Genomic DNA, 23,099 nt, shown 5'->3' on the forward strand with positions numbered 1-23,099 from the left:
GAGCAACTGAACTGAACTGAACGTTTGTTCAGGCTAGAATCACGTGTAAGAGAAGAATCCGAACCAGGACAAGGTTCGTAGGTTTTGTTACGATTTCTCAGCCTCAGCACTATTGATATTTTGGGCCAGGTCATTCTCTGTTGTGTGTGTGTTTGCTGGGGTGGGGGCAAAGGGGAGGTGTCCTGTGTTTTTGTAGGATATTTAGCTGCATCGCTGGCCTCCACCCACTAGGTGTCAGTAGCAACCCCTTCCCCAATTGTGATAACCAAAAATGTCTCCAGACACTGTCGGTGTCTTGGGAGGTTGTGGGGACGGCAGAATTAGGTTGCAGGAAAGGCATAATTGCCCAAGATTGATGAAAGTTTAATGAGTCAGTATGTCATGGGTGTCCACAAATATCGCTATAAATTCCATGACCCTTCGGGGCGGGGGTCAGGTTGGGGAGCTACTGAAGTAGGTGGTCCTGCTTTTTCTGTGGCCATGTTCTGAGCTCCTTACCAGCTGTGCTGGTCAGCTTTTAAATTTAGCACCAAGTACTTCTAGGGAAGAGGGACTAAGGGGACGCTGGCTCCAGGAACCCTCCAAGAACATTCCGCCCTTGGGCTTGATGTCCAGTACGTGTTCTCCATATGTGGGCACATTCACAGGCAGAGGCCCCCAGGGTAGCAAAGACGCTCCACTTTCAGAGACGGGTTAAGGCTTGACCTTGAGATAATGATAGAGCCTCTCATCATTTGTTGTTCAAGATGGTTATTCTCAACTGTTTATCCCAGCAGTGGTCTAAATTCCCCACAAGGGGCACTTCAGGATAGCTTCTGAAATATCAAATTCTTGCCAAAAAATATATTTCTGTCTTTTTTACTTGGAGTGGAGATGGGGGGCATCCCCCATTTGTAGGGGTTCAGAGCGCACCTCTTCAGCCCAGCATTGTCTTTCCCACTTAAAAAACAGACAAACAAAAACCAAGAATGCAAATGAATGAAGATAATATTACCTGTAGTGAGCACTAATGAATGCTCATTTGCTTTAGTCGTGTCTGACTCTTTGTGACCCCATAGGCTGTAGCCTGCCAGGCTCCTCAGTCCATGAGGTTTCCTAGACAAGAATACTGGAGTGGGTTGCTATTTCCTTCTCCAGAGATCTTCCCAAACAGGGATCAAACCCTCATCTGTGTCTCCTGCATTGCAGGTGGATTCTTTACCCACTGAGCCACCTGGGAAGCCCCCATTTGTAAAGAGAATCCTCAGTAATTTATTTGAGAAATATAAATTATTAATCCTCTTTGGCTACTTTGTTATTAATAGCAAGTTACTTGGAAATCCAAGGACAGAGGAGCCTGGTGGGCTACAGTCCATGGGGTCACAAAAGACTTGGACATGACTTAACAACTGAACAACAGCAACAACTCGGGAGTTTATGTTAGTTACATCAAGATTGTTCAGGACCAGAGCAGCAAAGGGTGCCAGGGCTGCAGTGAAGGATTCCTTCATTCTGTTTTATCTGCAAGGGGTGCCCCTTCCTGCATCATTTGATGGACAAAATCCTACTTCCCTTTCTTTTTTCTAACTTTATTGAGATATAATTGACATATAACACTGTAAGTTTAAGGTATACAATGTGATGACATATATAGAATTTTGCATGTATTTTGAAGTGACTGCCATGATCAGCTGAGTCAACACATCCTACCTGTCTGTTAGGGATTAACTCAAATGCATCTTGAGTGAAGGAGCCTTCCCTGATCACGCCCCTTCCCAGAGTGGATTGTGCTTCAGTCTTGTACTTGGTCTGGTTCATATGGCTTATTAGCACCTCAGTTCAGTTCAGTTCAGTCGCTCAGTCATGTCCGACTCTTTGCGACCCTATGAATCGCAGCACGCCAGGCCTCCCTGTCCATCACTGACTCCCAGAGTTCACTCAGACTCACGTCCATCGAGTCAGTGATGCCATCCAGCCATCTCATCCTCTGTCATCCCCTTCTCCTCCTGCCCCCAATCCCTCCCAGCATCAGAGTCTTTTCCAATGAGTCAACTCTTTGCATGAGGTGGCCAAAGTACTGGAGTTTCAGCTTTAGCATCATTCTTTCCAAATTAATTAATTAATTAATTAATTAACACCTAGGACATATTATATTATATTTTTTAATTGAGGTGAAATTCACATAACATCAGTTTAACCATCCAAAAGTATACATTTCAGTGGCACTTAGTACATTCTCGATGTTGTAAGACCATCGCCTTTCATTCCAAAACATTTCTATCTCCAGGGGAGACCCTATACCCACTAAGCAGTCACTCCCATCTTCCCCTCCTCCCAGATCCTGGCAACCACTAATCTGATTTTTGTTTCTATGGATTTACTGATTCTGGGTATCTCATAAATGGAACCACACAATATGTGATTTTGTGTCTGGCTTCTTTCACTTAGCATCATGTTTTTGAGGCTTTACTACACAATACCAAAGCACATATCACGACTTCATTCATTTTCATGACTGAAAAACACCTCTGTATGAATCATAGTTTGTTAATCTATTCATCCATTGATGGACATTTGGGCTGTTTCCCCCTTTGGCTACTATGAATGGTGCAACTGTGAAACTCACGTGCACATTTTTCTGTTCTCTTGGGCATATACCTAGGAGTGAAATTGCTGGGTCATACCATATCTGTATGTTTCATGGAATGGCCACACTGTTTCGTAGAAGAGTGGCTATGGCATTTTACGTGCCCAGCAGCAGTGTACAGGGTTCCAGTTTCTCCACATCTGTGCCAACACTTATTCTTTTCTTTTTTTTTTTCATATTTTCCCTAGTCTTCCCCAGCCGACTAACTTGTTGATGGCTGGGATCATGCTTTAATTAGCATCAACACAACGTAAGCGTTAATACGGGGACTGAGCTTGCTTCCTGTCCTTCCTCATTGGTGTCCCTGAGCTAGAATCTCTTCATCTGTAAAATGGAAATCTCTAAGCTATTAGGGGAAGAAATGAGATTGAGCCTTAGCTTGCCAAGATCAATGCCTGGTCCAGGGTGCTTTCTTTGTAAAGGTTTGCTGTAATTACCATGTTCATGACTTCCCAGGCCCAGGCCTCAGTAACTGTTGAATAAATGTTGAATAAATAAATCAAGCCTTCGATATTGCTCAGTTAGTCTCCTTTTTTATTTCTACCAACTGTTCCCTGAGTTCCAGACAACTGTCTTGCAAGTTGATCACTCCTGAGACAGAGAGAAAGAATGGCTAGATCAATGGACCTGCTTTCCTGGAAAAACAGCATGAAAACCTTGATGTGCTTGTGTAGGGTGGGGGTGGGGGGCACAGGAGAGGGCTGCCAGCTTGTATCCTACTAATGAAGTGAAGGCTAAAAGAGCTTGACTTTTTTTTTCCTTTAGATGAAAAACAACCTTCTCAGAAAGGTGATGACATCAGCAAGCTGCCTTGTTGAGGGTTCAGTCAATGGCCCCAGGGAGGAGGCGAGCAGCCCTCTCTAGGAAGCACTCTACTTAGAGAGGGCTTGAGGGCCTCTTTGGAGCCGAGGGCTGGGAACTGGCCTTGGGTCCTTCTCTGTTAATCCATCTCTTTGCACTGGCAGTTGGGCCATGAGCAGGCTCCCACTGGGTCAGCCACAGGGCAGCTTTCTCTGGCTCCGTGGACCCTTCCAGAATCCACCTCCTCTCACCCTCAAACCCACTGGCTTTGTTCCTCCCTCTTTTCACTTGTTCTTCTCTGCCTGGCGTGTCCCCCTCCACACTTAACATGCCTCCAATCTCCCCTCAGTTGAAAGAGGGGCTGACTTTATTTTCTTGGGCTCCAAAATCACTGCAGATGGTGATTGCAGCCATGAAATTAAAAGATGCTTACTGCTTGAAAGGAAAGTTATGACCAACCTAGACAGCATATTAAAAAGCAGAGACATTACTTTGTAAACAAAGGTCCGTCTAGTCAAGGCTATGGTTTTTCCAGTAGTCATGTATGAATGTGAGAGTTGGACTAGAAAGAAAGCTGAGTGCAGAAGAATTGATGCTTTTGAACTGTGGTGTTGGAGAAGACTCTTGAGAGTCCCTTGGACTGCAAGGAGATCCAACCAGTCCATCCTAAAGGAGATCAGTACTGGGTATTCATTGGAAGGACTGATGTTGAAGCTGAAACTCCAATACTTTAGCCACCTGATGCGAAGAGTTGACTCATTTAAAAAGACCCTGATGCTGGGAAAGATTGAGGGCTGGAGGAGAAGGGGACAACAGAGGATGAGATGGTTGGATGGCATCACCGACTCGATGGACATGAGTTTAGGTAAACTCTGGGAGTTGGTGATGGACAGGGAGGCCTGGAGTGCTGTGGTTCATGGGGTCACAAGAGTTGGACACGACTGAGCGACTGAACTGAACAATCTCCCTTCACAGAGAGGCCTTGCCCGCCAACCACCCTGGCTGATGTGGCAGCCCCCGTGTGTGCCCCATCAGTCACCATCTCTGCCTGATTTTCTTGCTTTCTTTTTTACTGTTTATTTTTATTTGTGTTTTTAAATGAAATATTTCTAACAGAAAACAATACAATAATACCCACTTAAACATCTCCCAGACTTGACAAGGGCTAATATTCTGCTCTGCGTGCTTGCTTTAGATTTCTGCCCCCTACTTTACTGAGTTATGATTTATATACAATAAATGAAAAGTGGAAGTGTTAGTCACTCAGTTGTGTCCAGTTCTTTGTGGCACCATGGACTGTAGCCCACCAGGCTCCTCTGTCCATGCAATTCTCCAGGCTAGAATACTAGAATGGGTTGCCATTTCCTTCTCCAGGGAATCTTTCTAACCCAGGGACTGAACCCCAGCCTCCTGCATTGCAGGCAGATTCTTTACCGTCTGAGCCACCAGGGAAGCCCATATGCCGTAAACACATACATTTGACGTATACAGTGTATTGATCTGGGGGCAAGTGCGCCTGTGAAACAACTACCACAATCAAGATATAAATATTTCTATCTTCCCCAGAAAGGCCTGCATCTCCCTTGCCCTGCTGGAGTTTTCTTCCTAGTACTCAGCATTATCTGAAATCACCTCATTCATGACTTTTTTTTTAGTTTACTGTCTCCACTTCTAGAATGTATATTCCATGATGCAGGCATCATATCTCATTCCAGCCCAGGCACATAGTAGGCCCACAGGCAATCAGTGGAAGCCGTGATAAGTACTCACTACCCTTGTGTGCTCACATCCTGACACATTTTGTGTGACGATGTCTGTAGGGTAGGTTGCTGGAGATGGAACTGTTGGGTGAAAGAATATTTACTCTCTTTTTGTTAATGCAAAGGAGACTGCTGTCTCCCTTTCCCTCGTGTACCCAGCGTTTCTCAACCTCGGCACTGTTGCCATTTGAGGTTGGGTCATTCTTTGTTTGGGGCGGTAGCTGTCCACTAGATATGGGTATTCTACAAAGGGAGGTGTACCAGGAGCATCCCCCACCATAGCTGTGACAACCCAAGATCTCTTCAGACACTGGCAAATGTGGCCTGGGGACAAAATTGTGCCCATCTCTAAACTACCTTCGATGACTAGATTGGTTAAATCTGGTTGAACCTGTTTATGCAGCTCAGCTGACTGAATTACAAATCTTGATCCCTGTGTATACAGTTGCATTATGAGATGAGATGCTGGTTCATTTAAGAAGCAGGGAAGGCATCACTCTGACTTACAAACCTGGGAGAAACCAAGCCCACAGGGCTTTCGAATGGCGTATCCCTGGCCTGGGCACCAGCATAATGCACAGCACTCCTTGCCTGGGGACAAACATGTATTCCAGGCCTTCAAGAACAAGAAGGAAACCCTTAGCTAATGTGTAAAGGGCTCTGAACGTCTCTGATTACTCAAGACACTGAGTTGGCCATTTCTTGAAAAATCTGCAAGCTTGTGTGCCCAGAGCTGGACAGCAAGAATGTCAAGGGTGAAGGAAGACACATGGGAACCTCATGACATGAAGAGACAGATCCCATCTGGGGGGCACTGCATTGTGCCCAGATGTTGCCAGGTGGGGATGTGGGCTCAGCCTTGGCAGACCTTCCTGTTTTTCAAGAAAGGCAAGAAATCTAGGCTTTTTTGTGTGTGAAAGGCATCACACAAAAATTTTATAAATGTTTCTTGAATTTTATAAATGTTAGCAAGTAATTATCTGTTTGCTGCTGCTGCTAAGTCGCTTCAGTCATGTCTGACTCTGTGCGACCCCATAGACATCAGCCCATCAGGCTCCCCCATCCCTGGGATTCTCCAGGCAAGAACACTGGAGTGGGTTGCCATTTCCTTCTCCAATGCATGAAAGTGAAAAGTGAAAGTGAAGTCACTCAGTCGTGTCCGACTCTTCGCGACCCCAAGGACCGCAGCCTACCAGGCTCCTCTGTCCATGGGATTTTCCAGGCAAGAGTACTGGAGTGGGTTGCCATTGCCTTCTCCAAATTATCTGTTTAACCGTGATGTGAACCAAACAAAACATATCTACAGGCTGCCAGTCAGCATGCTCTGAGATGATTTCCAAGGTTGTTTCATGTTTGGTGACTAACTCAGTGGGTTCAGAAATATTTTGGTTTGACTCTTCATCCAGTCAACAAATGTTTATTGAGTATCTGCATGTACCAAGCATTGTTCTAGAGCTGCCACTTGGTATTGTTCAAATGACTGACACCAAAAGAGATAGAGATTAGGGCTGGGCGAGTGTGTAGGTGGACAAAGGATGGATGGATAGATCAATCTCATCATTGAGAGATACACGCTAGAATATTACAGATAAAATAATATGATATTTGGGAATTACTTCAGAATAAGATGAGGAGTTGGATGAGGGTTTAGGTGAATCAAGATTGGCCATGTGATGGAATTGTTGAAGTTGAGTGATGGTGCTATCCGGAAGCCCCTTATACGCTTCTGTTTTCTTTTAAATGTGATTGGAGATTTCCCATACTAAAAATACTTGGGTTTTTATTTATTTATTTCTGGCTGTGCTGGGTCCTCATTGCTGCTCATGGGCTTTCCCTAGTTTAGACAAACGGGGGCTACTCTTCATTGCGGTGCACGGGCTTTTCATTGTGATGTCTTTTGTTGCAGAGCCCAGGCTCTAGGGTGCAGGCTGCAGTAGTTGTGGTGCTTGGGCTTAGTTGCTCTGCGGCATGTGGACTCCTGGACTAGGGATCAAACCCGTGTCCTCCGCATGAGCAGGCAGATTCTCAACCACTGAACCACAATGGAAGTCCAAAATATTTGTTTTAATGTCCTTATCAGAAAAGCACTCTAAAAGATACACAGGTAAAATAGCATCATGTCTGGGACTTGGTTTAAAATATGCAGCTAAAGTTTTTTACACGTCAGGGTATAGATGTGCTATGGTCTGAATGTCTGTGGTCCACTCCCCCCACCCCCTGGGAAGTTCACATGTTGGAATCCTAACATGAAATGTAACGGTGTTAGAATGCTTAGCCTTTGCGAAGTGATTAGGTCATGAAGGTGGAGCCCCCCATGAATAGGATTAGTGCCCTTATTAAAACTCCAGAAAGCTTCCCAGCCCTCTGCTAAGGAGTCTGCCACCCTGAAGAGGGCCCTCACCCCACCATGCAGGCACCTTGATCTACCAGTGTCCAGAACTGTGAGAGAGAAATTGCTGTTGTTTATAAGCTCCCCAGTCTGTGGTATTTTGTTATTATAGCAGCCTGTACGGACTAAGACAAGATGAAACATGTTGCAGTGTGTAGATAATTGGTATAATTGGGTGATGGGTATATGGAGATTAATTAAACTGGACTATTTAACTTGTATTTGAAATTTTCTACAATTAAAAAAATGTTTACAGGGATAAAGAAGTGGGGGCCTCTTGTTTCTTGGTACTGTTGGAAGGATGGAGTCACGCAGTGGGTGCGTATGTGAACTTCCCACAGCTTCCCACAATTTGGTTGTATTAACAGCAAAGGAACAGATAATCTTCAACAAGTGACGTCACAGTCCGAGCTTGCTGTGGTGAGGTTGGAGGCACAGGCTTTTTGTGGGCTCAGCCTGCAGGTTGAGAACAGATTTCTCAACCTGCTAAAATATTACAGATAAATAATATAATGTCTGGGAATTACTTCAAAACAGTATGAGAAACTGCAGGATGGTTTCCCTGCAGGGTGGTCTGCCTCCCCGGTATCCTGCTGGGAGGCAGAATAGCACGATGCTCAGAGAGTCTGGAATCAGCCTCTCTAGGTCCAAGTGTTAGCACTACCACTTTCTAGCTCTGTGGCCTGGGACATGTTTCTGAGCCTCTGTCTCCTCCAAGCCTCAGTTCCCTCTTCTGTTAAATGTGAAGATTGAACTAATAATTTCATGTAAAGTACTCAGCAGAGTACTTGGCATGTGGCATTTATTTATTATCATTATTGATGCTTTTGTTCTTACTATGTTGTTGCTGCTCTTAAATATTCTAAAAGCAGAACAAACTTTCTGAGATGGATGGAAGAAAATAATTGGGGAAAGAGGCTAAAATAACTCAGAAAAAGAGGTACCTTCTGTCAGCTGATCCACCCATAGAAGTCCATTTGTGAGCTGCTGGAATCAATTTCCTGCATGAGAGGTGCAAAAGAAATACAAGAAAAATGCAACTTCCTGATTATATCCTTTCTCCACAGAATGAGGTAGAACTTGGGGAGCTGCTTCTGTCACTGAATTATCTCCCGAGTGCTGGGAGGCTGAATGTTGACGTCATTCGAGCCAAGCAACTTCTTCAGACAGATGTGAGCCAAGGTTCAGGTACAGTGTGGCCCCTCCTTCTGCCATTGCTTTAACAAGGCGTCTATGTTTGTTTGACACAAGGGACCTGATTTTCTTTCTCTGCATCCTGGATGCTGTTAATTAATAGGACCTTCTGAGGATAAAATAGTATCCAGATCTAGTCTGTTAGTTCAAGAGATAAAATAAATGATCAGATGTCTCTTGGGATGAGGCAGGTAAATGATACCATTCCATTTGAAGTGGGGGTTTGATTGAGACCAGGTGTGATAACTATTGAACTCTAGATCCTCCTTGTACACATGCAGCCTGGAGGAAGTTACTTGCCTGTCCAGATGCTATGCTTCCCTGGTAGCTCAGCTGATAAAGAATCTGCCTGCAATGCAGCAGACCCTGGTTCGATTCCTGGGTCGGGAAGATTCCCTGGAGAAGGGAATGGCTACCCACTCCAGTATTCTGGCCTGGAGAATTCATTCCATGGACTGCATAGTCCACAGGGTTGCAAAGAGTGGTTCATGAGTGAGCCATGTTCACTTTCGGGATGCTATGCCTGCAGTGGAGACACCATGCTCCAGGTGGCGGTAGTGAGCACTGACGACGCTTTCTGGTCTGTGAGACCAGTGGACACCCTCTGAGGTTCTTTTTCTAGCTCATTTCAAATGTAGCATACATCTTTATAAATCAGCTCTGAAAACACTGCTGTATTTCAAGTGTCTATAACACACCAATTTGAACGTGTCTTTTAATGAAATAGAACAGATTACATTCCCTCCTTATGTAGCTTTCCCATGACAGCAAAGGATATTATCTTGAAAGCAGTCATGGTTGCTGGGATCTCTTCAGCTCAGTGGTGGAAATATAGTCTTTTCTAAGTGCAATAGCTAAAATAAATTACTTTTGCTATAAAGTGACAGCTGAATTTAGAAGACAACTTGTATTCTCAAAAACCACATATTAAAAACAGATTTTGAAGGGGCCAGTGGAGGGAATGGTATTAAAGCTGGAGAGTTTCAGATTCACCACAGTGGGAGAGTCAGTATGATAGGATGATTAAGAGCTCCTGAGTAAAACTGCCTGGAACCAAATCCTAGTTCTACTTCTTATAAATGATGTGGCCTTGGGGAAGTTACTTAACCTCTATAAACCTCAATTCTCCATCTGAAAAATTGAGATAACAGCATTTATCTCATTGGGTTGTTTATACAAACATAAAATTAGATAATGTACGTGAATTTCTTTGTAAGCTGTAAAGTGATCTAAGAATAATAGTTATAATTCTGCCATCTCTATTTTCCCCTGTATGGGCTTTGGGCTCACTGACATGATGATGGGCTTCTAAGGCCAGAAAAGCTAGGACAGGCTCTGAGTCTAGCTATTCTTTCACTAGCCTTATCTTAATGCAAATCATTTCCTATTTGAGTTCTCAGTTTCTTCATCTGTAAAATGAACACAATGCCTGACACATGCGGGGAGCTCAGTAAATCTTGCATGTCTAGAGAAAGAGAGAAAAGGGTGAGCAGAGAAGAAGCTGGATGGGAAAAAGAAAAAAAATATGTGGATAGATGGGGAAATGGATGAATGAAAGAAGGAGTGGAAACCTGGAATGGATGGACTGATGAAAGATGAGAGAATGGGTAGGTCACTGGGTCGAATGGTTGGAAAGTTAGGTGAATGGATGGATTGGGTTTCACGATCTCCAACACTCTATTCTCAGACCCATTTGTGAAAATTCAGCTGGTACATGGACTCAAGCTTGTGAAAACAAAGAAGACATCCTTCTTAAGAGGCACAATCGATCCCTTTTACAATGAATCCTTCAGCTTCAAAGTTCCCCAAGAAGAACTGGAAAATGCCAGCCTAGTGTTTACAGGTAGGTGGTGTTCCAGACATTGAGAACTACAGGTGAGACATATTCAACATATTGTCCTAGGGATAGAAGGTGATCTCGAGAGGGTGATATTTAAGAACTTCATGTCTGGTATTTAGCTGCCTGGGTTTGAACTCGCCATTTGTGAATTTGGAAAAGATTTATAGAACCACAAAGTATAATCATTGCAAATGCGAATTTTGAAGCCAGATTTCCTGGCACTTCCACATAATTACTAAAGTCTTAGGCAAGTTACTTAGCCTCTCTGAGCTTCAGTTTCTGTCATCTACAAAATGTGGGCAATAATAGTACTTGTTTCATAGGTTTGTTGTGAAGATGAAGTGACTTATGACTTTGAGATAATCCTAAGTACTAGGAGAGCTTTGATGATATGATGATTCAAGTAGCTTATCGTCTAATAGGGAAACATAAGAAAATATGATCACCTAACTCAGAGAGGAGGATTTTGAAAGGCTTCACAGAGGACATGGCATTTAAGTAAAGACTTCAGGTGCCACACTCTGGCTGAATCTATTGTTTCCAAAGTATAATTTAATCTACTGTTTCCAGGATGTATTGGTTATCTATTGCTGCAAAATCACCCCAAACTTTAGTGGTTCAAAACAATCAATGTTTATTATCTCATATTTGCTCTGGGTCAAGAATCCAGGCATAGATTTGCTCGGTGCTTCTGGCTGAGGTTCTCTGACAGGGCTGCAGTTAATGTATTGGCTTGGGCTTCAGTCTCATCTGAAGGCTCACCTGAAGATCAGGTGGGGATCTGTTTTCAATCTTCTTAACATAGTTGTTGGCAGGATTCAGTTCCTTGCAGAACGTTGGCTTGGGGCCTCAGGTCCTTCCTGGATGTTGGCCAGTGACCTTGCCCAGTTACTTACCACATGGTCTGCTTCATAGCACAACTTACAGTGTGGCAACTGGCTTACAGTGGGCAAATGAGGGGGTAAGAGAGGATGAGCAAGAGGGAAGCTATAGTCCTTTTGTAACCTAGTCTTGGAAGTGACAACCTATCACTTTTGCCGTATTCCACTCATTAGAAGCAACTCACTGGGTCCAGCTCACATTCAAGAGGCAGGAATTGTACAAGGGTGTGGATACTGGGAGGTAAGGATCACTGAAGCCATTTAGAAGCTGCCCTCATCCACCACCACAACATAGATTTAATAGAAGTAATGGCGGAACTTTCCAGAACGCTCGGTGAAAGGAGGAGGAGCGGCGGCTGCCCGAGCTGCGCACAGCAACGCGCTCCTTCCCGTAAAAAAAAAAAAAAAAAAAAAGAAGTAATGGTTACTAATCCTGTGTCCTTTTCACAGACTTCACCTGTATTATTGCTAATATTCATCATAGTCCACCCTGTCAAGTCAACATCATCCTCATCAATTTACAGGGCAAGCAGCTGAGGCTTAAAACATGAGCAATCAACCCAGGGGCTCCAGCTGGTAGACAGGATTCAAGCTCTGGTCTTGCTGGCTCCTAAGATCAAGGGATCTGCATTTCTTCAAGCAGCAAGGTCATGATGGCATTAGGGATCTGACCTCATATTTTGAGGAGTCTTGATCCAGAGTAATTGGAAACCATCATCTGTTTAGATCCAGTCTAGAATCCTTGGCTTACAGGTCTCCTGAGAAAGCAGGCTGTAACTGAAAAATCCTTGCATGCAGTCCTTCCACTGAACAACCTTATTGCCTCTCATCCACAAGACTGCAGATATTCCATGGTCCAAGACCCCTCCAGGCAAGCTGGTCTGGGGTTTGTCAAGACCTGTCACCCCGAGAGTCTGCATCCAATCAGGGCCGCCTGCCCTAGCAGAGGTCATGATTTCTGATAGAACCTGTGATGGCTTCTGTCCAGATTGAGTTACCGACAGGGACCCCACTTTCCACAGTGTTTCAGGTCAAGACAGAAGACAGGGATTCCATTGACTCCTTAAAGGTGGCGAGCAGGCAGTGGGAGCCATATTGAACCAAGACTGGATCCAAGCATGGAATACGATTCCTCCCTCCCTCCTGAGAAATAAAGGACCTATTGCATGTTTAGATCAGGAAGGGATTGGGGGAGTGGGGCATTGAGAGCCCATGTGGAAAGTCCTGACACTTTTATATTTTACTTAAAATTTTATGACCAAAGTATCACATGCTTGTGAGTGATACAACTGAAGGAAGTGTATGAATGGAGAATCAGAAGAACAGAGGGGTGCGCTGCATAGCTTGGGTCCTTTGTGGCCTTGGGCAAGATCTGTGTGGTTCAGTTCTCTAATCTGTAAAACAGGGAAACCATACAAGGAGACCTCAAAGGACTATTACCTAGATTAAAAGAGATCCATTCATAATCACTGCTAAGCACTGTGTCAAGCACAGAGCAAGCCCTCAGCCCTCAGGAAATCATACTCTCTTCCTCACTTCCTTCCAGGCCCTTCTCCCTGAAGTCACCACCTTTAATGCCCTGGTGTATCCCACTCCACACTTTTCTCCTTGTTCACACAAATGTCATCCACATACGGAAGAGTCAGTTCTTTTAAACAGTTATTCATTAATTCCAAAACTGTGTATTTAGCGATCCCTGCTCTCTTGTGAAAGTTTCTGGACCATTCTGTGGACATCATTCTGAAACTTGCTCCTGTTTCAGGAACAGTGGATGTGTTTAGTCCCTCCAGGTCAATGCAGATATAGATGGATCTAAGTCCTTATTTTTAATAACTACATCATATACCATCATGTGGCAGACTATGATAAAAAGCCAAGGAGCAGGGATGGAAGTGTGTGACAGAGCATCAGAGCCTGTAATAGGAACTCTGCAGGACCCTCCCCAGAGGACAGAAAATAATTGCATACAGTTCTGAGTTTATTTATTTATTTTTTTTCTTCTGTTTATTTATTTGTTTATTTTACTTTACAATATTGTATTGGTTTTGCCATACATTGACTTGAGTTTATTTGTTTTTTGAGGTACTTTAGATCCCATGTGTGAAGCCCATATGGCTGAAGTCTCAAACCGTAGCGGCACTCCCATCCCCCACCCCAGCTCACACCCTGCATCCCTGTTTTGACACCCCCCACCCCCAGCTCCGGGGGGCTGTTGTCGTCTGTGGCCATCAGACAAGGCCTGTACTCTCCATTCGTGGAAGACCTGCATTTCTCCTTTAAAGGCCTTAGCTCAGGTTTTTCAGGTTAAAAGCCCATTGAAAATTTTCTTTGTAGAGTAGGAAGGATTGCAGACTTCTGTGTCCCCCTAAGCGAGGGAGCCAGTACTTTTGCCTAGAAAATCCCATGGACGGAGGAGCCTGGTAGGTTGCAGTCCATGGGGTCACTAGAGTCTGACACGACTGAGCGACTTCACTTTCACTTTTCACTTTCATGCATTGGAGAAGGAAATGGCAACCCACTCCAGTGTTCTTGCCTGGAGAAACCCAGGGACGGGGAAGCCTGGTAGGCTGCTGTCTATGGGGTCGCACAGAGTTGGACATGACTGAAGTGACTTAGCAGCAGTAAGCGAGGGAGTCTCAAGCCTGGCTGCGCTTTGGAATCAGCTGGGAGTTTTCACCTGCTGCCAGTGGCCAGATCCCACCACAGAGACTCTGGTTCAGCTAGGTTAGCTGCGGTCCTGGGCTCTTTAGAAATATATGTATTTTAAAGCACCCCAGACATTTCTAATGCTCAGTCAGGGTTCCGAACCACAGCTTTGAGTGAAAATCCCCGCTGGGGTGGCATTTGCAGAAAGACCACTGGCTGGAATAATAGAGAAATGTGGATTGAGCTGGGAGCTATCTCAGCAAAACTGTGACTCTCCGGAATTCGAATCCATGAGGTTCTAACTTGCTTTATTTATCAGCTGGGGAAAGAGCTGTCACCTCCAGGCTAAGGATCTGAAACCCAGCCCATTAGCATGTTTCCAAACACTTCCTAACAAAGGGAAGCTTGATCTGCAATTTAAGCGTTTGCCGAGAATCCTGGTAAAAGCCTGTAATTAGCCGGTGGGCTGGGCTTTCTGAGCAATTCGTTCCTGTGTGGGATGAGGTTCTTCAGCAGTTTTCAATCAGGTAATTTTTGCAGCTGAAGTTTAAAAGAAAAGAGAGGGGAAATGGCTTTTTGATTCCTGAGACAGCAGCGTGTGGTCCAGAGACCTTCTAGAAAGTAAAGTGGAGTTGGCCACTGAGGTTATTGGGCTGTTATTGGAAGTAGAAGCTAAAAAGAAAGAAAAAGAGAAATGTAGCTTGATAACAGCTCTTTGAAAAATTAAAAATAGAATTGCCATATGATCCAGCATTTCTGCTTCTGGGTATATGCCCAAAAGAATTGAAAGCAGAATTCAAGACATTTGCACACTCGTGTTCATAGCCTTATTCACAACAGCTAAAAAGAGCAGAGGAGGAGGGATGGGGGTTGAGGAGTGGCCAACCTAAGTGTCCACTCATCAGTGCATAAATGGATAAACAGAATGTGGTGTATACATACAATGGCATGTTGCTCAGCCTTAAAACAAGGGGAACTGATACATGATCCAACATGAGTGAGCCTAGAGGTCATTATGCTAAGTAATAATGAAAGTGAAAGTGAAGTCGCTCAGTCGTGTCCGACTCTTAGCGACCCCATGGACTGCAGCCTACCAGGCTCCTCCGTCCATGGGATTTTCCAGGCAAGAGTACTGGAGTGGGTGCCATTGCTAAGTAATAAGCCAGATACAAAAGGACAAATACTGTATCATTCCCCTTATATGAGGTACTTAGAGTAATCAAACTGATAAGAGACAGAAAGCAGCATAGGTTATCAGGGGTGGAGGGGAGGGGAGAATGGAAAGTTAGTGTTTAATGGGTAGAGAATTTTAGTTTGGGAGCATGTAAAGATTCTGGAGATGGATGGTGGTGATGGCTGCACCATGTGGATTGTCTTAATGCCACTGTAGACCTTGGGGCTTCCTGGATGGCTCAGCAGTGAAAAGTCCGCCAGCAGTGCAGGAGATGTAGGAGACTCGAGTTCAATCCCTGGGTCAGGAAGAGCCCCTGGAGGAGGGCATGGCAACCCACTCCAGTATTCTTGCCTGCAGAATCCCATGGACGGAGGAGGCTGCTGGGCTGCAATCCATAGGGTTGCAAAGAGTCAGACTTGACTGAAACAACTGTGCATGCACGCATACCTTAAAATGGTTACAATGGTAAATTTTATGTTACATGCATTTTACCACAATTTTAAAAAGCAAGAAGATAAGAAATGCAGCTTAAGCGCCATAGAACCCCAGGGTTTCCTAGTAGTTCCTGGAGGCTGAGGCCGGAGCCTCGCAGACTGTCCTCTCTAAGGGGTTTAGAACAGTGGTTAGGGGCCAGATCCTTGAGCAAGATTCCCAGGGTTCACTCTGTGATCTTGGCACTTTTCTCAGCTTCTCTTTGCCTCAGCTTCCTCATCTGTAAAATGGGGACAGTGGTCCTGACTTCAGTAGATTGTGGTCAAGCCCAAAATGAATTAATACATATGAAGGCTTAGAATGGTGCTTGGCTCAGAGAAAGTGCTCCTTAAGTATTGGCTACTATTATTACTACTAGACAGACACCAAATTTATGCAGCTAGATGCCATCTTAAAGCTTCTGAAAGAAGATGGGTTATTATATATAAATAAATACTTTGTTCTAGCCACTTTATCAGTTTGGACTCTGAGATTCTGTGCAAAGCTCAAAAAGGGAAGGAAGCACTTATTTTGTAGACTTACCTGGGTTGGGTATTGTCTCTTCCAGTCACTCTCCTTCCTGGTGTCAGAAGAAGGCTGTCTGTCTGCTTGGAGGTGAAGTTTTGGGGTGCTTGCTATATTAGAAGTAACTGAAGTTCATGTCCTGGTCCTCTGGCCTGGCCTTCTGAAAAGCATTCAAAGCTCGACCTCATCTGGTGACTGTAGTCAAGAGGCAGTTAGCTTAGAAAAGGTTCCCAGCACCTGGGGACAGCAGGAGTAGGGACCACTGCCTACAGGTGGCCTCTGATGCCAGAGCTGGGGGCGGGCAGGGTCCAGCTCCCTGGGCCAGGAGCTAACTAGGCATCAGTCCCCACTGAATGACTTTTTTTGAGCAAATTCTGTGTGCTGTTGTTGTTCAGTCGGTATGTCATGTCCGACTCTTTGTGACCCCAGGGACTGCAGCATGCCAGGCTTCCCTGCCTTTCACTATCTCCCGGAGTTTGCTCAAATTCATGTCCATTGAATCGGTGATGCCATCCAACCATCTCATCCTCTGCCGCTAGATGCTCCTTACTCAGTAGACCACCAGACGTTCATGACACATGTTCTCACGGAGCTTACTTCTAGCAGAGGGACATTAATCAAATGCCACAGCAGTACAAACTCATTGTGAATTGGTCTGAGGGTTATGAGGCAGAGAGCAGGGCCTGTTGCAGAGTGCCTGAGCCAGTCTGGGGAGTGAGAGGAGGCAACGTGGGGGCTGGGAACTGTAGGGTGTAGGGAGGGAGGCGAGGTCAGGCAGGGCTGGAGGAGAAACCGAGTCTGACTTCACACTTCAGCCTGGTGCTCACGGGCTGCCAGGGGTCAGCAGGGAAGACCCGTGCCCTGCTGACCCCCCAACCCTGCTAGAGTTTCTCAAGGCAGCCGCTACAGGAATTGACCTGTGCATAGGCTTAGAAAGGGAGCCTTCAGTGATAACCGGCTCTGAGCAGCTGCACAGCACCCGGGAAGGGAAACCAGGCAATGACTGACACTCCTAGCTTTTTACCAACTCTCAGCGTCTGTAGTTAGAACTAGAAAACTTGGTGCCTCAAACTTTCACATGCACAGGCATCCACCAGGGGTTTGTTAAAATGCAGATTCTGACTCCGTCTGGGGTGGGGCCTGGGATTCTGTATTTCTGACAGCACCCAAGTGATGCAGATGCTGAGGTCTGCAGACCACACTTTGGGGAGCAGATACATAGAGACCCAGGAAGTGCTTTAGGGTGAGTGACCATCTTTCTGTCTGTGTTAGAAAGAATCAAACTCTCCAGCAGTGATCCTAACCTCTGCACATCATTAGATTTTCTAACCCCATCTGTACGTTAGTATTACATGGGGTCTTAAAAATATCCTGATGCCCAGGCCCGGAACAACTATATCAGCTGGAGCACCTGTATCTTGGATGGGGTGGGTGTATCTTTCAAAGCTCCCCACGTGGATCTCTTGTGCAGTCTGGACTGGCAAGCATTTGCCTTCCTGTTCTGCCTCCCTCCCCATCCCGCTGTCTGCTTGGAGGCCTCCCAGACCCCTCTCTGAGAGTGAGTTCCAAGGCACCTGGTCTGTTTTCCATAATTGCTTGGCTTTCTGCAGCTGTAGCATCAAATTGGTTAATTGAATCTGCTGGTGAGATGAGACGGGTAGAGAGGCGTGGAGGAGAATGAGAAGGGAGGTCTGGGGCACAGTGTGCCACCCTCTTGCCTGGAAAGACCTCAGAGTTGAATGGGCACCAGAGGACATGCTGGAAAAGTGTCAGGGTTTGGGACGTGGGGCAGTGGTTTTCCAGTGGAGGAGAGGAGGGCAAGCCAGCCTGAGAGGGGCATAGCCATTCTGTGAGAGCCAGAAACTCCCTTGAGATCGAGATGCCATGGATTTGTTCCAGGGTACAGATGTTCCCCAACATCTGGCCTTGGCCCACCTATGCTCTGCCTCCTCTCTGCAGCCTCCTGCATGCTCTGACTTCTCCCCTCCTGGACCTACTCACTGGGCAGCAGGCCCATCTCTGCCTCCTAGAGAGATGGTTGCTCAGAGTATGGATTAAAGTGTGCAATTTGGTTCAGATATCACCTTTACCACTCGGCAAGTGCGTGTGACCTTGGGCAATTGAGATCTCTCTTCTGAGCCTCAGGTTCCTCCTCTGTTTCTTCCAGTCTCAACAGTTCAGGTAAAAAGCTTTGGGCAGTGCCTTGTACTTGGGTGTTGCTCAATAAATACCGGATTGATTATGATGATGATGGTGAGATGGATGGATCTGCCATAGAGGAGGGGACCCTGGAATGACCCAGACTTGGGTTTGAACCTTGGCCCCACTGTGAACCAGCTGTGTGACTTCAAGAAAATTACCCCACCTCTTTGAATCCCAGCTTTCTCTTGTGTAAAATCCAGCATGTCATTCCTATTATGGGAATTAAACACAGGTCAGCTTGTGGACCTGTCCATCCAGAAATGACCACTTGGAAATTCATACCTGCTGTTCTAATCATTGCAAAGTGCATGAGAATCAAAACGCTGACACTTTTGAGGTTAGCCGCTCAGCCCAGCACCTGACTCCTCACCTACACACCAGCATCCCACATCTGCCAGAAGCTACAGTGTCCGGGAACCAGGGCTGGACACTAAAGCTGTGTGGACTCAGCGCCAGAACCAGGCCAGCTTGTGCTGCCTGCAGTGCCCTGGGGGTGGAAGCATGTGAGGAGCTGGCAGTGGGCACTTGGCTCCATCCAGACCCGGTCATGGGCAGTGAGCAGCAGAGTGGGGAAACTAGAGCCTTGGCTTTCTAGCCAGAGGGCCTTGAAAGTGGATCCCTGAGGGCCAGAGTGGGAAAGATGCAGAGAGGACGCAGCTCCAAAAGGGATGCAGTGAGCTTGTGTGTGAACTGCTAAACTCATCCTCAGGCTGTGCAGGAGTGGAAATGACCCCACACAGTGTATCAGAGACTGAGACCAGAACTGCAGGGTAGACCACCAGGCCCTGAGCTGGCCCCTGGGGGACGCACGTGACGGGCAGAGAGTAATAACACTGCAGAGGCTTTGAAAACTGACCAGTCACTGGAGTAACGGCACATGAAGGCAGGTTAGAACTTGTGCTCTGAGCCTAACCTGTGATCAGCTGCCTGCTACAAGTAAAAAAGATCAACATATTCAGTAGAATTGGGACAACACCTATACTGTCATAAGATTTGAAATACCCAGGTTGCAATCCCAAATTACCTGATGTATGAAGACTGAGCAAAATTTGACACATTCCTAGAGTTAATATAATCAACAAACATTAACCACAAGATGACCCAGATATTGAAATTATCAAAGACATTAAAACAGCTATTATAACCATGCTTCAGAAAGTAAGGGTGAACCATCTTGAAAAGAACGATAAGATAGAGAAGATCAACAGACCCGCAGATACAGGAATAGAAGGTATAAAAAAGAACCAAATGGAAAATTTAGAGCTGAAAAGTACAATAACTGAAATAAAATATTCATTGGATGGACTCAATAGCAGAATGGAAATAACAGAGGGAAGAGTTTGTGAACTTGAAGCGAGATCAGGAGAAATTAGGCAATCTGAACAACAGAGAATAAAAAATTCTCTGAGTGGTGGCAGGGGAGAGGGAAAGAATAGAAAAAAGACCTATGGAGAAATATTCAAAAGTCTAATGTTCATGTCACATGGATCTCAGGAGAGAAGAGAAACAGTGGGGAGCATTGGGATGGGGGTGAGTGACTCCAGCTCAACAGAACCAGTACTGTCCTTCCCTTCCCAGAAAGCAGCAACATGTCATGAGTAGACAGTATTACATGTGGACAAGGTCAGCTCGATCCAGCTTCACACTCTGTGTGACTGCAGGGAAGTTGCTTTACCTCTTCGAGCCTCAGTTTTCTTGTCTGAACAATGGGAACAGTAATATTTGAGGTTATCATGAGCCTCCTATGTACTCGTTATCTCACTTATCTTTCAGCACTGTATAAGGTCTGATCTCTTTGATGGCTATTTTTCAGTTGGGGAAACTGAAGCTCAGAGAAGGGAAATGCGATGAGTTTAATCAACTGCAAAGACTGAGAGAGCATCCCCACAAGTTCTGTCTTCAATTCAGACACCCAGCTCAGGGATCCCCAGAAACACCTTCACTTCAGGCCAGTTGGCTACAAATTCACAAGCCCTGTGACCACACTCAGGTGTAATAATTTACCAGAATGACACACAGGACTCAGGAAAGCACTATTTATGACCACAGTTTTATGATAGCGAAAGGATGCAAATTAGAATCCGTCCACCAACTCGATGGACATGGGTTTGGGTAGACTCCGGGAGTTGGTGATGGACAGGGAGGCCTGGTGTGCTGAGGTTCATGGGGTCGCAAAGAGTCAGACGCGACTGAGCAACTGAACTGAACCGAGGAAAGAGACGCTCAGGGCAGAGTCCAGAGGGTCCTGTCATCCTCTTCCTGTGGAGTCATGGGTGGCAGTACCTCCTCCTGGACACAAGGGGGTGACAGTGTGCATACAGTATTGCCAACGAAGGAGCCTTTGATTAGAGTTTTAACTGGGGCTTGATCACACTCTGTCCAGTGGCCGACCTTCCATCTCCAGCACCACCTGGAGGTCCAACTTGTGCCTCAGTCATGACGGGTCTGAACTGAACTGAGTGACTGAAAGCTCCCATCATAAATCACATTGTTAGTCCCACGGCCAGAGCCCCCAGGCACACAAAGGCATGCCTGCCAGACATCCCAGGGTCTTGGAGATCACCTCCCGGGAGCCAAGGGCATAGACCAGACCTCGCTTTGGGTAAGTGAATTCTTCATTGCACAGCAAGTCACTAGTCACTTGTGCCAAGTCACCCAGCTGGTGAGTGGCTGAGCCAAGCTTCCCACTCAGTCTGTTTGGTTCCAACTGACTCTTCAGCATACACTTATGTGTGTATGAGTCACCTGGGGGAATCTTGTTAAAATGCAGATTCCCAACCAGTCTGAGATAGGACTTGAGCATCTATATTTCTAATACGTTGCATGGCACCAGTGCTGTTATGAGGACCACACTCTGAATAGCAAGAAGACCCTCCTCTGTTCTCCCACGTTACTCCAATATATGGAGAAGCAGGAGGGGGCAGATCAAATAGAACCTGTAGGGCCAGAAGCTTGCGGCTTTTTCCAGGTGCTTTGCGATACTTTGGGGGGGTTTTGACTGGGAAGTGATAGGATTTGGATAATGTTCTAAAGTTTCATTCCAGCTGTTGAGTCGAGAATGGGCTTTCAGGGAGCTGGTAGGGGAGTGAGAAGTCCATGTGTGAGGCTGTATGCTGATGATCCAGGGGAGAGGTAAAGGTGGCTTGGGCCAGGGAGGTGGCAGAGGGGATTCAGAGAAATGACATGATAGGATGTAATTACGTTGGCAGAGACAACAAAACATACCAGTGGATTAGATGTAAAGGACAGTTCCCTATCTTGGCAAGGTACTTGACTCTGAACTAGGATTTCCTTGTTTGTAGATCTCAGCTGCCACCTCACAGGGTGATGCAGGGACAAAAGGAAATTGTGTTTGCCGCAGGCTTGGCACAGTGCTTGGTGGGGGTTCTGTGGATTGTGGCTTTGACCTTGCACGTGGGTAGAGGCCAAGTCATCAGGAGGTGGAGGCGGAGACCTGCCGTAGTGGGGCTCCCCTGGCAGAACATGGAGCCCCCAGCAGCACCCCCACCTCACCTCTCCTCCAGAGAGCTCCTTGAGGCTACCAGAGTCCACTCAGGGGGTAAAACTTGGCTGGATCTTAAACATTCATTTTGGGTTGCAGTGGCAGCCTTTGAAGACCAGGCCAGCTGCCCGAGTTCCTGGGGACCTTTATTCCACTTGCGTGGCTGTTTAATGATTTTGGTGCCTTTGGATGAAGCCTCATTCCAGACAAGTCCCCATGAGGGCCACCATCAGGGGGCTGGGGATTTATCCAGTCGTCCGTGTCCCTCAGGGCCTGAGAAAGGGGAGCCAGTGGAGGCCAGGTTCGGCCTCGCCTGTACCTCAGTGCTAGCTGCAAGCAGTCAGGCTCGGCAGCTGAGGCCAGCAACTGGGAGAGGGGGCTGGCTTGTGTGTGGAATAAAGGCAGAAATCGAGAGTATCCTTTCAGACATCCCTTCTGTCCGTTGCCTCATCCTGGCCCTGCCAACCCAGAGCTGCCAGTCAGCTGGAGAAGGCTTAACCTTTAAAATGTCAGGGCCTGCAGGGCACAAGCTGTAGTGTTACCTGTCTCTCTATATTTCAAGGATAGCCTTTGCTGTAGTGGTATTTCCAGAGCTATTTGCTGTGTCTTCAAAATCAGAAAACCAGATTCCAGAGTTTGGTTGCTGTATCACTTTTAAGTGATTTTGAGCTGCCATTCTTCATTTTCCAGATGCATATAGAAACTATCTTTGAGGTGTTCATTTCCCCCCCTGGTTTCTTATTTTAAATTTATTTTTTCCCCAGTTTTATTGGGAAGTAATTGACGTCCATCAGTGCGCATGTTTAAGACGTACAGCAGGATGGTTTGATTTACATATAAATTGTGAAACGATCACCACAATAGGCTTCTAACATCTATCATCTCCTACAGATACAATTTTATAAAAGAAAAAAATTTCCCCCTGTGATGAGAACTCTTAACTTTCCTGTGTATCATACTGTGTTAACTATAGTCATCATGTTGTACGTTACATGCCCAGTACTTATTTATCTTACAACTGGAAGTTTGTACCTTTTGACTGCCTTCTTCCTCACCCCTCTCCTCCCCACCCTGTTCATTCAGTTTTT

The 23,099-nt window shown here is 45.9% G+C and overlaps 1 protein-coding gene across 3 annotated transcripts in view; it reads left to right on the forward strand.

Annotated features, from left to right (window-relative positions):
• The window catches only part of SYT17 (synaptotagmin 17), an 88,651-nt gene that overhangs the window by 42,743 nt on the left and 22,809 nt on the right, over nucleotides 1–23,099 (forward strand). For all 3 annotated transcript variants that reach the window (XM_027527239.1, XM_027527238.1, XM_027527240.1), the window contains exons 6-7: nucleotides 8,644–8,764; nucleotides 10,458–10,613. In XM_027527239.1, the coding sequence (XP_027383040.1) occupies nucleotides 8,644–8,764; nucleotides 10,458–10,613 (277 nt within the window). The remainder of the gene's footprint in view (nucleotides 1–8,643; nucleotides 8,765–10,457; nucleotides 10,614–23,099) is intronic.

This window comes from Bos indicus x Bos taurus, chromosome 25 (genome assembly GCF_003369695.1).
Source record: "Bos indicus x Bos taurus breed Angus x Brahman F1 hybrid chromosome 25, Bos_hybrid_MaternalHap_v2.0, whole genome shotgun sequence".
NCBI lineage: Eukaryota > Metazoa > Chordata > Mammalia > Artiodactyla > Bovidae > Bos > Bos indicus x Bos taurus.